This window comes from Pleuronectes platessa, chromosome 24, assembly GCF_947347685.1.
Source record: "Pleuronectes platessa chromosome 24, fPlePla1.1, whole genome shotgun sequence".
NCBI lineage: Eukaryota > Metazoa > Chordata > Actinopteri > Pleuronectiformes > Pleuronectidae > Pleuronectes > Pleuronectes platessa.
Window position 1 is genome coordinate 8,573,063 of NC_070649.1, and position 13,011 is coordinate 8,586,073.

Consider the following 13,011-nt stretch of genomic DNA (forward strand, 5'->3'; position numbering starts at 1 on the left):
CCCACCCCCCCCCCCCACCCCCCAGTTGTTTCAGACAGCAGGGTTTGGAGCGAGTACACGGCTTCAACATGAATATCAATACGGTGTGGTTTTTGTTTAGAATCGTAATGAAGGCTGAGCGCGGAGCTGTGACAACGCTGACCTTTAAAAGCCAGGTTTGCTTTAGAAAAACCGAGGCTCGGGTTATATAAGAGGAAACTTTCCGAGTTATAAAAGCGAACGGAGCGAAGTGAGAGATAGCTCCGCGGTTTACCTCTCCTGCAACCAAATGAGAGGCAGTGGCTTCACAGAGGAGCTGCTGTAAAGGGATAACTCAAGATTTGAATTGCTTGAACAACGGCTCATCCTATATGCATGTAGGAGGTTGTGTTACTCTAGGATGCAACAATTTAACTGCACGACAGCTGTTGGCAAAGGCAACAGGGTCAGAAACACTTGTAATTGATTTTGCATGTTGCTTCTACACTAGTAGATCAGCAAACGTTACGGTGGTACGTCCTGCAGTTCTCAAACGAATAATGGGCTTTTTCAAACTCCTTCGGTTTAGTGCATCTAAACCTCTAGTGTAGTTGTAGTTCTCACTTCTGTGAGTGGGTGCATTTTCAACTGAAATCACAGTAGTGGGGATTTTGCCCGAAACGTTTCAATTATCCATTTCACGTGAAAAAACATGGCTACATCTCAACACGACACATTTTCTGTTTATTGTAACCGACGATTTCGAGAATGCACAAACTGATAATAATAAATCACAGTTTTGTAACAATTACTCTGGCAAACACAATAATGGCCAGAACTTCAATGCAATTGGCACTGGACACACCTTTTTCCTGTTTTCTGAAAACCCTAGACTGTTTCTGCCTTTAATTTTAGCAAAATATTACCATAGCAAGTTGATGACTATTAGACTTTTTGTTTAAATTTTTAAGTGTTCTGAAATTTCTGCTACAACAGTTTCAATTATTGTTCAAACCATGTATAAAGCTGCTTCTAAATGTTGACCGTCCAGAATTATTTGCTTTTATCTCTGGTTACGTTACTGTCTTTATTGAAATGTTTCCCTTTTATCCTTAATTTGCCAATAAAAGTCTCTTTTCTACGGTGCTTTGTTCTGCCGCAGCCCTTTGTGTTTTTATAAAGTGCTACATAAATAAATGTTTAAATATAAGTATTATTATTTGGACTCACTCTTCTTTCCCAACAAATAACACGGTGATCAATGCGTTTTACTGGCGTTAGCAGTTGCATTTCGGAACTGTGGACAGAGCCAGCAGGTTAGCTGATCCCCCTTGTCAAGCTAAGATAATTAGATTGAGGGTATGTCTTTAAGACACAGGCAGGAGATAGGTCTCCTCATCTTAAAGTAAAACAGCTGTTAGTGCTGAACTTTCTTTAGGGTGATTTCCTGAATCAATGGGAACAATACTGTCACAGGAGGGCGGACGACAAAGGGTGATGCATTGACAGCGAGTGGACGCCGCTGATTAGTCTGGAACATGGCAGTGGCACACGTTGTCAAAAGCACACGCCCAGCACCATTTGTCATGTTAATGACTGTTCTGCCAAGGCGACAGATGACTCTGCGCACCCCCCCCCCCTCCCTGCCCCTCCCCTCGGCCTCATCGTGTGTGCCGGCCAAGACGAGAAGCATGTTTTGCGAGAGGTCTTTGCCTTTTCCCTCTCTTGCAGCTCGGGCCGGAGCTGCAGCTGCAGCCCTCTGCCTTTCTGTGCCACGTCAGAAGGCATCACCTCACCCTCTGACTCACGGCCGTGGTGGCTATCTGCCTCTGCCGAATGTTGTGAGATAGGCACAGCGATGACACATTTCCATCTTACTCCTCAAGTGTTGTTGATTACTCGGGGGGGAGGGGGGGAGAATAGTAATGACCTCCTCCTGGCCACGGCCGTCCTTGCATGCATGGAGGAGTCATGAAGGAGCAGGAGGAGAAGGGAGGCTGAGTACCTGACCTACAGCCAGAGAGTCCGCCATCTCAAATTAGAATAAATCACAGTGATACAGAATGAAACAATGGGAATCAGACAGCAAAGACAGACTAGAGGGGATATAGAGGGTAAGTGAGGATAGATATTTAACTTGAGACAGTTTCACTTGCTTTTAGGCTTTGTATTAAGCCTATAAAGAGGCCCTGGATGTCTGTTCTAAATGGAGATAAAAGCAATACTAATCTTCTGACTGAGTAATATGGTAAACACCATCACATCACATCGCAGTGTCAAACTGCCGTGTTTCCACACTTAGGTCTCCGGTTCATGGTTTGGTTGTACTATACATTTGATACAGTTGGTTTTGGTTTCACATTGCAGTTTTACAAGCATTCTAAAGGGCTGCTGTCATCACCTATGAGTCTCTACTCTACTATTACATCATAATGGCATTATTGCAGGCAGCACGGCTCAGAGTTATAATCAAATCTCCTCCTCTCTGCCTGCACCTGCTGTGATTCATTGTTACTCCTCCCTGTTATTTTTCTCTTTGTCCTTTTAGTTAAGCAGGTGATGAATCTGCCACAATTTTCCAAGATTAAAAAAATTGAAAGGACCGAGACCATGTCTTTTGCTCAGATACATTTTTTTTTATTTGTTCGAGGCTGTGGTCCAGCACCGATTTAACATCTTTGTGATCGTGATGGCATCTGATTATGGATTATGATTACATCTACAAAGCTTTGTTGCATACTTTGAACATTGACACACCACCCTGTTTAGTCAGGCCTTGCATTCTCTCATGAATTTTTTTAATACTGTTATTTAGTCGATGTTACACGCGTCATCTATTCCACTTTCGTCCATCCTGGGAGAGGGATCCCTTACATGCGGCTCTCTCTGTGAAGCTTAAGCGTCTCTCTCTCTCTCTCTCTCTCTCTCTCTCTCTCTCTCTCTCTCTCTCTCTCTCTCTCTCTCTCTCTCTCTCTCTCTCTCTCTCTCTCTCTCTCTCTCTCTCTCTCTGTCACCCACTGGTTTTGCGGCAAAAAGGAAAGCAAAGCAGCAGTGCATCTCCATCAGGCAGCCATCACTAGTCATCTCGCGTCTCGCCACACTGGGCAGTAGGGGGTTAGGAGAGAAAATGGAGAGTGTCATGTGCCTCTGACAGATCCCAGTGCGCTGTGATGAGGCTCACCGTCACTCTGGCTCACGTGACAGCTTCCTGAGGCCAGATGGCACTCCGTCTTATCCAAGAGACCTCATCCTGGAACTGGCATCTCCAGTACCTCAATCGCAGGAACCAAAATCTGTACTGACTAACAGTCCACTGCAGCTCTGGTGCAAACCGCAACCTGTGGGCCCTAAAGAGAGAACCTAGATCATGGCCTAGTCGATGTACAATCCTGCCCTCTTAATGACTGCCCCCGAGTGTGTTGTGCCTTGAAGGGTCAGTCTAATGTCTGCTTGTGCCCTGGCCTCCACCCTGTCAAGAAGGTATCCTTGGTGATAAATCATGCACTTTCTCTGCCAATGTTTTCTGTTTCCTACTTGTAGAGAGACGACATTCCCCACCTAGACACGAGACCACTAACTGTTGGTATCCGCTGCAAGAGGCACCAGTAGGTTGCAGCAAGGCAAGTGTAAAAGAAAATAGTATGCCAGAGCATTCCCGAAACTATATGGCATGCTGGCATGACAGGCTGGGGTCACTTGTGGGCCGGATCAACCTGAAGGTTATTAGAGTCTCTCCCTACTGCCCGACCCAACTATAATAATTGTTAAGCAACACTCACACACACGCTGATGCTTAATAAATGATAATATGGGTACACAGATGTGGACAACATTGTTAAAAATATCACTGTACAGCCATCAAGGATCCCTTGGCACAAATATTCACTTGGACTCAAGGATTGACTCACTTAATCCTGGTAGGCAAAGGTCAAAAGTCCCGGTGGCCTCACAAAGTATGTTAATGTATTTCAGGAACGTGATATCTTAAGATAAGCTTGAGGGAACCTCTTCAAATCTGGCACACTTGGACTCAAGGTTGACCTGATTAGAATTTGGTGGTCCAAGGTCAAAGGTCAAGTTCACTGTGACCTCACAAATGCCCTTCTTTGCCTAGTGAGGGTGATATTTCAAGAACACTTTGAGGGAGTTCTTTGACATTGGCACACATATTCACTTGAAGTTGGATTTCATTTTGATAGCCAAAGGCTAAGGTCATGGTGTTCTCTCAAAGTATGTTAATAATTTTCTTTGATTGAATGTTTGGCAACGATGATGTAGACACCTACAACTGCTTGCTGATTGGGTCTTTATGTCACAACGTAGCCTTCCCTGATTGGCCAGGCTCCTATCACATGACCTATCACATCCCCCAGGCCATAAGACTTTTAAACTCCTCCCAAATGCAATAACTCCACTAAATAAGCACCTTGGCAAAATTGCAATACTGTTTTTCTTCCTTCAGCTGTATATATATATTTAGATATATATATTTTATATCATATTTTAAATTGTTGATATTCTATTTTACACTATTTTAGTTTTAGATTTTTTAATTCTTGAGCATTGTTAGAAGAGAGCCTATGACTCAAGCATTTCATTGCCAGCGACTGCTTAATTGTTATCTCTGTGCATTTGATAATAAAACTCTTGAATCTTGAATCTCTCCTGGAGAGAAAAGAACCCGACTTAGCCTTGGCTACCAGTTTAGAATGCAAAATAGATTTCAATTACAAGCATTCCCGACCTATGTTCTGTTGTCTTTGTTAACAGGTCGGAATTTTAAAATGTTGCAACTGCTTACATGCGTGGGAGACCAGCTATTATTCTAGTAATCTGCGAGAATTCAAAAAATAATAATAAAATGCTGGTTTCTAGGTGAGTCAGTGTGGAGATTAAGACTGAAGCAGATCCTTGCACCCAACAGGGTGTGTGAGGTGCGAGCGGTGAAGGGTGATGAGTGTCTGATGGCTTCTCTCACCCGTTCTCTTTATCTGACCCTCGAGCTCACCCTCCCTTCTCACAAGATGTCTGCCTCAGCTCAGCTTCACACTGTTCACACACTCCCTGCGCCGGCACAGCTTTGCACATTCGCACCTTTCCAGCAGCAGCTGGAGGTATCTGTTTGAATCATTTGAACCACAAAAGCCCTGGCAATTAGTGAGTTGAGGGGGACTGCTGCTTCCAGACATTTTAAAGACATTCAGCTGTGTCCTTTTTCTTCGTTCACTACACTTTATACCAGCGTTTGAGAAACTCCACCTTTGCAAAGAATATTTAAAATCTTTTTTGTTTTCTGCCTTATTTCGATCAGTTAATGGGGTAATGGGGTCAGGCTGGAACAGTGAACAATAAAGATATGTCCTTGCATCTGTTCCAGATTCAAGTTTGCTGTGCAATACTGAAAGTTATAGTCCCATGCTGCATCTAGCCTTCTTGGTCTCCAATGCTACTTACCTTCAATATTAACCACACCTAGACAAATCCGCAAAGAAGAGGAAAGTATGCCATCTCTTTTAGTAAATAGTTATTCAGCAGAGTAACTTTTGATGGCCAAGGTTTCTCTGTTTTGACAAATAAGAACCTGGTTGCTGGCCTATGCATAAGCCAACTCGGGAAATTGCTTCAACTTGTCATGAAGATCGCCAACTACATAGTTGTCAACTGTGCAGATTTATAAATAACTAGTGTTGTGCCCATTCTAGACATGTCTGTTTGGATGGGTTTGTGTATTGGACGTTGCATTCATCCTACCTGGTTTATCTGCAATGAAGATGATATCGTCAATGTTCAATGCTCTGAATTAGTAGGAACAAATTTCTTTGCGTTTGGCTTTATAATAGCTTAAACTATCTGGGGTCAATCCCTTCCTATTGTTTCCTGTGTATTTTAACAATGTAAACCACTTAGAAAATGTATATTTGATAATTTAATACATATATATATTAATGTCTTCTTGTATCAAGTTCTTTATATTATAGATTTGTATATACTATTTTTGTTTTAATATACAGTTTTTTAAGTCTTTAATGACTTATTTTAATATAGGTCAATGCCTTTGTATTACATGGTGTCTGAATGGTTCTAAATAAATGCACTTGCTTTGTTATCCTTGTAAATTCTAAGATTTGTACTGATTACTTTAACTCTACTCTTCTTACTTGCAAACTACAAGTCCTGCAGCTGCTGTTTTACATTAAAACTTTTATTGTCAAGCGGCCGCAGTCGAGGATGTGGAGTGCATTCGTGACCGAGCTAGCCGAACTTAGCTGGCTGTGCAGTTGTTGAAATGAAAATCTGTCCCCACAACAACATATGGACAAACTCAGCACTGTTTATCCAGCTTATTGCTTTTAAACATTGCAGGCATGGAGTGATTGACATACTCTGGTGCCCTGGGGCGAACATTTACAGTTGGCCCCCACCACTGACCCATCTGCTCACATTTATTTACAAATATGCAGCATTCACAGCTCAACAGAGAGTCAGACTGAAACCTGAACTCCTTGGTTCGGTTCCAAAAGGTGAATAAATCCTTATTCAGAATGCCACCATTATTTGAATTTATCCTAGAAATTGAATATATATACGTTTTCGGAACAGAGCCGCTCTAAACATTGCATTTGCTGGCATAATGCAACAGAAAAGGACTGTCAGTTAGTAGGTTTAGGGGCTAGTCTATGTTTGATACTGTACTTGCAGTTACAGTCAAGCATCTGTGGGTTTGTATATGTGTGTGAGAGTTCTAATTTTGAATCATATTAAATTATATAACAGGAATTTAGAGGAAAACCCTTTGTTTTCGCACACGCTCACTGCTGTTTTAACTTACAGTCTTTCAGTTGTGTTACTTTCTGTGACTCCAATGTGAGCATCATTATATTCCATTCCTGTGTGTTCTTCTCCCCTTCCTCTCTTGTCTCTATCCGTATCCTCATATACATCCCCTCTCTCTCCTCTTCTATTTTTTCTCTCCTCTCTGCAGTGCACACTTTTTCCAGAACACCTTCTCCCCCCCTGGCTCTCAGGCAACTAAATATAGGTACTGGTGCAGACAGCCCGGCCTTATAACGAATGGTAAGCAGAACAGAGCAGTGGCGGTGGTTGGGTGAACTGTGGCTTCAGGAGATAGTGAACCACATGCCAACAATGAAGAGTACTATACCCTAAATAAGTGTGACAGTGCTATTGCGCTATAAATCAAGGCTAAATCTCTACAATTACCATGAAATATGCTCAGATGAGTGCGCATGGTATCTAAGTGGTAACAAGACAAATATTACGAGCATGTAACTGGAGAGTGTAAGAACTCATATGCCATATGAAGCGAAAGAGATTTATGTAAAATCTACCGAGCAGCACACACTGCATGTAGTTAAAGTCTGTTTGCAGTGGGCTGTTCTCTCGGCCGACAATATACTGTCACTATTTGATTGTTTGTGTGCAGAGCCTTTTATAAACAGCCTATGGTCCAGAGTGGAGTTAGAACACTTTGCAGCACTTCCTCTATCACACATCACTCACGCAATGCCGGCACAGCCGCAAGGGGCAATTTGGGGCTCAGTGTCCAAGGAATCTTCAGCTATGGTTAGTGGACATCCCGCTCTACCTCCTGAGCCACAGCCGTCAAGATGTTTGCTTATAGTTATTAGAAATAATTAATAGAGCTGTGATTAGAAAAGACAAATACTATTTTCCATATAGCTTTCCATATTGGATAGTTTCTTCAAGTAGAACTTAACAGCTGGGAATTCTCTTCTTTTTATGAAGAGATTAGGTTCACAGATTTATTAGATTCATAAGAACAAAGCAAAATCTTCTGATATTTCAATTAAGAGTTTCCAAAGGGGGAAAAGGGGCTCCAGCTATACCCCCATCTGGAGGGACATTTTCAAATTACTTCCTTCCAAAGCTTGACGTTATCGGCCTCCTCTCAGACTCCAACGTTTTCTCGGGCGCCAGACATTTAGAGCCCGACCCTTTATGTCAGAGTCTAGATAAAGTATCCCTGTGTGAGCCAGAAACTACTTTCATCTCACAGACAGGAACAAAGTAAGATGCACATCACTGGGCTGCAGATTCCAGCTTGGATCACTCTTTCCAGCACCACATTTTAAAGCCTTATTGATGTTTTGCGATTCAAGTAATTGAATAGGGCAGTGATGTAAGAGTATTTCTTTTAGTTTGAATGTACTTATCTTGTGCTGTGTGGGCCATCCAAGGCTGCACTGAAACACAACTATTTGTTAAGAATGCAGAAAAATGCTAAGTGCCTCCTACACTGTGATTCGCAGCTGATTGGCATTGGCAGAACGGAACACACGATAGCTGGAAGTGATGAAACCCCACACACGCAATCAAGGATGAGCATCATGCACCACGTATCTTTGCATAAGTGTGTATGAGAGTGTGAAGGGATTGACCTGGTTGATTTTCTTCGCTATAAATACGAATGACATCTGAAAACCATGTTAACAAACACACCATTAAAGGAATCAGATATTGAAAAGATTGTATTTAACAAAAGTCTAAGAGGATTTTGACTGCTGCCCTCCCTACATGTTCGTCCCCAAACAACAATGTGAACGTCGTGGCTTTCCAAAGCAAGACCAGCCAGCTGGTGAAACGCTGTGAGCCGATTAGCCATTAAATCAATCACCGAATCAATAACTCATGTTCTGATTCAATTAGCCTTTCCCCAAAGTAATTAAAGCCCCCCGATTGGAGGACTCACCCAGAACTCCGAGCCGGTAGTTGATTGTGATGACGATGACATTCCCGTAGCTGGCCAGGATGCTGCCGTCAATCATGTTGCCGGTTCCCTCCATGTAGGAGCCGCCGTGGATGTAAACCATGACTGGCTTCAATCCGTTCTCATCATGGATATCTGCGAAGAAAAAAAATATATATATGTTAAAAGGTTGCCTTAATGCATCAAGCCTTTATTTTTGTAGTCATTCAGTGTTGGATGGGTTTAGAAACACACAGACGTTTTTTTTTTTTATATATATCAGAGGTTAGTATTTCAATATCCGTAACTTTATGAGGAAAGTTGAGTGTATGAACCTCATAAAGTCATGCAGAGGAGGTAATAATGAAAAAGGACAAATTTATACATTTCCAAAGCAAATGAAATGCACAGCGACTATCCCAGATCTTTAGGCTTAATTCAATAAACTGCTTGTGTGTTCAAGCATATAGGCTTCACTGTGCCTTCTCTATTTTAATGACAAACCATCACCCATTGTAACAATCTAGTTATAGTTTAAGTTTGAATTAGTCTGGCTCTCCATATAAACGTGTGTACATAAGAGGGGGTGACAAATCGAAATGGAGGGACTTCATACACCATATTAAATACAAACGTGAACTGCTGAACCAAATGAGAGGATAATTAAAATACAATAATGGCAGTTAAAAGAGTAGTGGTCTGACTGGGGTCATTCTCTATGATAAACATCTAGTTTTGGTACTGAACCCTTCGTCTCATACCCTTGAACTCCATTTAGCTATTAATGGAAATAACTGTTTAACGATAAACTATCTAACTTTGACACCCTCAGTGGGTAGATAAATAGAGAGATAGACAACGTTATAATACTTTTACTTCTATAGGGAAATTTAAAATATCCCATCCGATATCCCACCACCAAAGTCTCTAACATAAAACGTTTGGAATGGCTCTTTCCATTCCCTTGATGTTGTAATCAAGAATTCAACACTATCGATGTCTGCACAACAGGGAAATTAGCTTGACCTTTTTTGAATGTCGGTGATCATTTTACAGTAGTGCATATAAAACACAATATGGGTGGTTGGAGTCCTGTCGGATATTCTCCACCAGATCCTGATGAGAACGTTACGGCTTTAACCTTACGATAGCAAAATCTGTCTCCTCTCCCTCCTCCATTCGTTCTTTGTCTTATGCTCAGTGAACACTGCAATTATGCCAGATGAATACGTTGTTCATGAGGCTCTCCAGTTGTGATTAAGCTTGGTGATTAGTACATGTGTAGGTGGTAATTATAAATTAAGACTAGGTCCTCAGCATGAAAGGAGATTGGAAGGAAAAGATAAAAAAAATCCTCCCAACAAGCAGGGTTAATATCAGCCTGCAGTATCGTCCTCATCTGCAGATCAGCTAGCGTTAACATGAAATCCTCTGGGTGTGTCGAAACAGGCAGTCTGATGCATAAGTAGCGTTTGTGAACATATTTCTTTGAGTTCACGAAAGAAATATAAAAAGAGTAGTATCGCTGCTGTCCTCACACGGCCCAGTGTGTCTCAGATCTCCTGCACCACAGTAAGCTTTGGTTGCCTGGAACCAACGGCTGAACGAACCCATTATCCCCGGCCCTGACGACCAGGCTGCTTGGATGTCTCTCAAATGTCATTCAGGATGAGAGCATCTGCTCAGGGAAATATCAAACTGAGAGGGAAGCTGGCCAAGGATGCAAGATACTGCGCATACTGTGAATGATCAAATAGGGGCGCTTATTTTGCCCAAACCACAGAAAATAAGGCCTGTATTTGAAATTGCTTTTATTAGAGACATAATGTTAATTGCTAATTTGGAAGGCTGTCTGCTCCTGTTGTAATTTGCCGTTAGGGCAAACCGAACACTAACACCATTAACACCATTAGAGCAGTCATGTCATATCACTCTGACGCTGCATCTCTCTAATCTAGTTATCATTTTCAGCCATCAATAGCAAATCCATTTAGCTGTTTCTCCCATTACGGTTAATGTCAATGAAATGCAACACTCCAACAACAGATGTTTGATATTAAAAGCCAAAAGGGCACAGTTCCTATAATTCCAGGCAGGACGCTTCCTTCCAATTTATAATCAATCAAAATTTGATTTGTACAGCCCAAATTCACAAATCACAATTTCTTTCATTAAGCTTAACAAGGTGAGACATCCTCTGTTCTTAACCCTCGACAAGAATACGGCCTAACTACTAAAGAAACCTTCTAACAGTGGAAAAGAGGTGCAATGGATGCTGCGTGTCCATTTTTCAAATTAAAATCCTGAGGTTAACCCCGTTGTGTTCACACCAAACACAAAGCAAAGTTCTTGCGTGATGAGATTACATACAAAGTCCACGCAGAGATTAATATATATATATGGGATGACGTAAAAAACTCCACGTCATTTGCTTCAGGGCCAGGTCACACACACACACAAATGGAAAGAAAATATTGTGGGTCTAAGCGCACTGACATTGAACTCCACGCAACGCCTTGCTGCAATTGGCCTCAGCGTGGAAATGGATGTTTCATTCGCCTCCTTGCTCGCACAGATTGGAATTGAACTGAAGGCAAAGGTTTGGCCCTGAATCAATTGTGTACTATATGTGAGCAGGTCCTACCTCGCTCAAGTTGAAATACTCAAGTAGACACTGGTGTGCATGCACTCAGAACAAGCAGTCTGGAGGCTGAAGTCTTTTCAGCCATGCTATTCAGTTGTACATTTCATAATATTGTATTGAATACCAAGACGGCTTGTGCTCTGTATGGAGGTGGGTGGTCGAGTACCTAAATCAATGCTTGAAGTGTCACAATGAGTAGTTGGTTAGTTTAGCCTTCCCTTGTAGAACCATATCAGACAGACATCTGTGGACACTATGGACGCACTGCTGTTCTCAATATCTGCTTCCAAGGAAACTGCAGAGAGTGCAGTCAGTGCCCTGTGGGGTCCATGCAGACAAAACTAATTATAGGGTAGAAGGATGTCCATACCAGAGATACAAAAAGGACATCGCCAGTCTACCTGCCCTCACTGTTCAGAACACAGAAGCAACAGCAGGAAGGAAAATGAATAAAATTACTCCACCAGCACTGTGAAATTGTAAATTACAGAGAATTTAACAAGGGGGCTTTAAAATTACAGGTGATTTCTCCTCTCTGTTTGGTTCTATTAGTAAGTATTCTCAACTTGGTCACACTGCCTGTTAGTTGAGATTTTCATTGTGTTTGTCAAGGATATAATGAAACTGCACTACTCAGGAGCCTAAATCCTCTTAAAACACCACTCTGTGCTTAGGTTTGAAAGAGGATGCCTCCTGTCCACACCAGCTATTGCTTTCTTTCCCAGTTGCTGTGGGCAATGACAACTGGGAAACTGGCTTTGCTGTGTGGTGTGTATGTTGCAGCTAAGTAGGCTTGGCAGAAAGCAACACAGTCAGCCAGGCAGGCAGGCAGGCAAGCAGACAGGCAGGCAGGCGTGTGGCAGGTGGACTACATCAACCCCCCCTCCTCCACCAAAGAACACAGTGAGGTAAGTCAAAAGCAAGTCTCAGTGGCAGGTTATCAATCTCCACTGTGCCATAAAAAAGGGAGTTCTCGGCTTCGCTAGCGTGCCTTTGTCATTTTGCAACTCCCAGCCTGTAACCAAGGCCAAGGATGGGGGGGGGGGGGGGGGGGGGGGGGGTTCTAAGCATTGGGACTGAGGATAAGCTGGGGTCCAAGCACCGGACCAGCCCTGCAAAGATCCACTGCCGTTTAAATGCAAAAGGTCTAATTAAGGCACCGAAGGTTTGGTGTCTGCAAGCTCCCGTTTGTTTTTGTTGCTCCACATTCGAAGACGGCCAGCGGAACAGTGTGGGAAGACAAAACCACCTTGAAGGGGCAGACGCACATAAAACAGGACCGCAGCCATTAAGTTGTCATAGTCTCTAACTGATACACATCTAATGGTCGCTGCAGGCATTTGGGGCCCCAGACACAACGTATCAGCGGGCTCTCCATCACACAAACAAGCAAATCGACTGTTACTACCCATTGGTCTCCATTGGTCAGAAGTCAGGAGGGATGGCGAGGAGGAGGGGGACCCACTCAGGGCACTTTGGTACAGCGGAGAGATGCCCTGCAGATTTAGAGCCGTGTTTTTATGGCTGGGAGAGAGGAGAGGGTGGTCTCCGGGCCCCGTGTCCCCATCCTGTCAGCGCGGAGTCCACTTAGAACTAAAGAAATCAAACTGCTTCGAGTGCTCCTCTCTCTTTCTCTTACTATCAGTGTGTCTCTCTCACTCTCCGCACTCTCCGGGGCCCC

General features: G+C 42.8%; 1 protein-coding gene across 9 annotated transcripts in view; it reads right to left on the reverse strand.

Moving 5' to 3' along the window:
• The window catches only part of nlgn4xa (neuroligin 4 X-linked a), a 68,213-nt gene that overhangs the window by 37,135 nt on the left and 18,067 nt on the right, over window positions 1-13,011 (reverse strand). For 5 of the 9 annotated variants that reach the window (XM_053417202.1, XM_053417203.1, XM_053417210.1 and 2 more), the window contains one exon: window positions 8,690-8,842. In XM_053417202.1, coding sequence (XP_053273177.1) covers window positions 8,690-8,842 — 153 coding nt within the window. Of the gene's footprint in view, window positions 1-8,689; window positions 8,881-10,224; window positions 10,246-12,208; window positions 12,217-13,011 lie in introns of all 9 variants that reach the window. The other 4 variants (XM_053417205.1, XM_053417207.1, XM_053417204.1 and 1 more) reach the window with 4 other exon arrangements.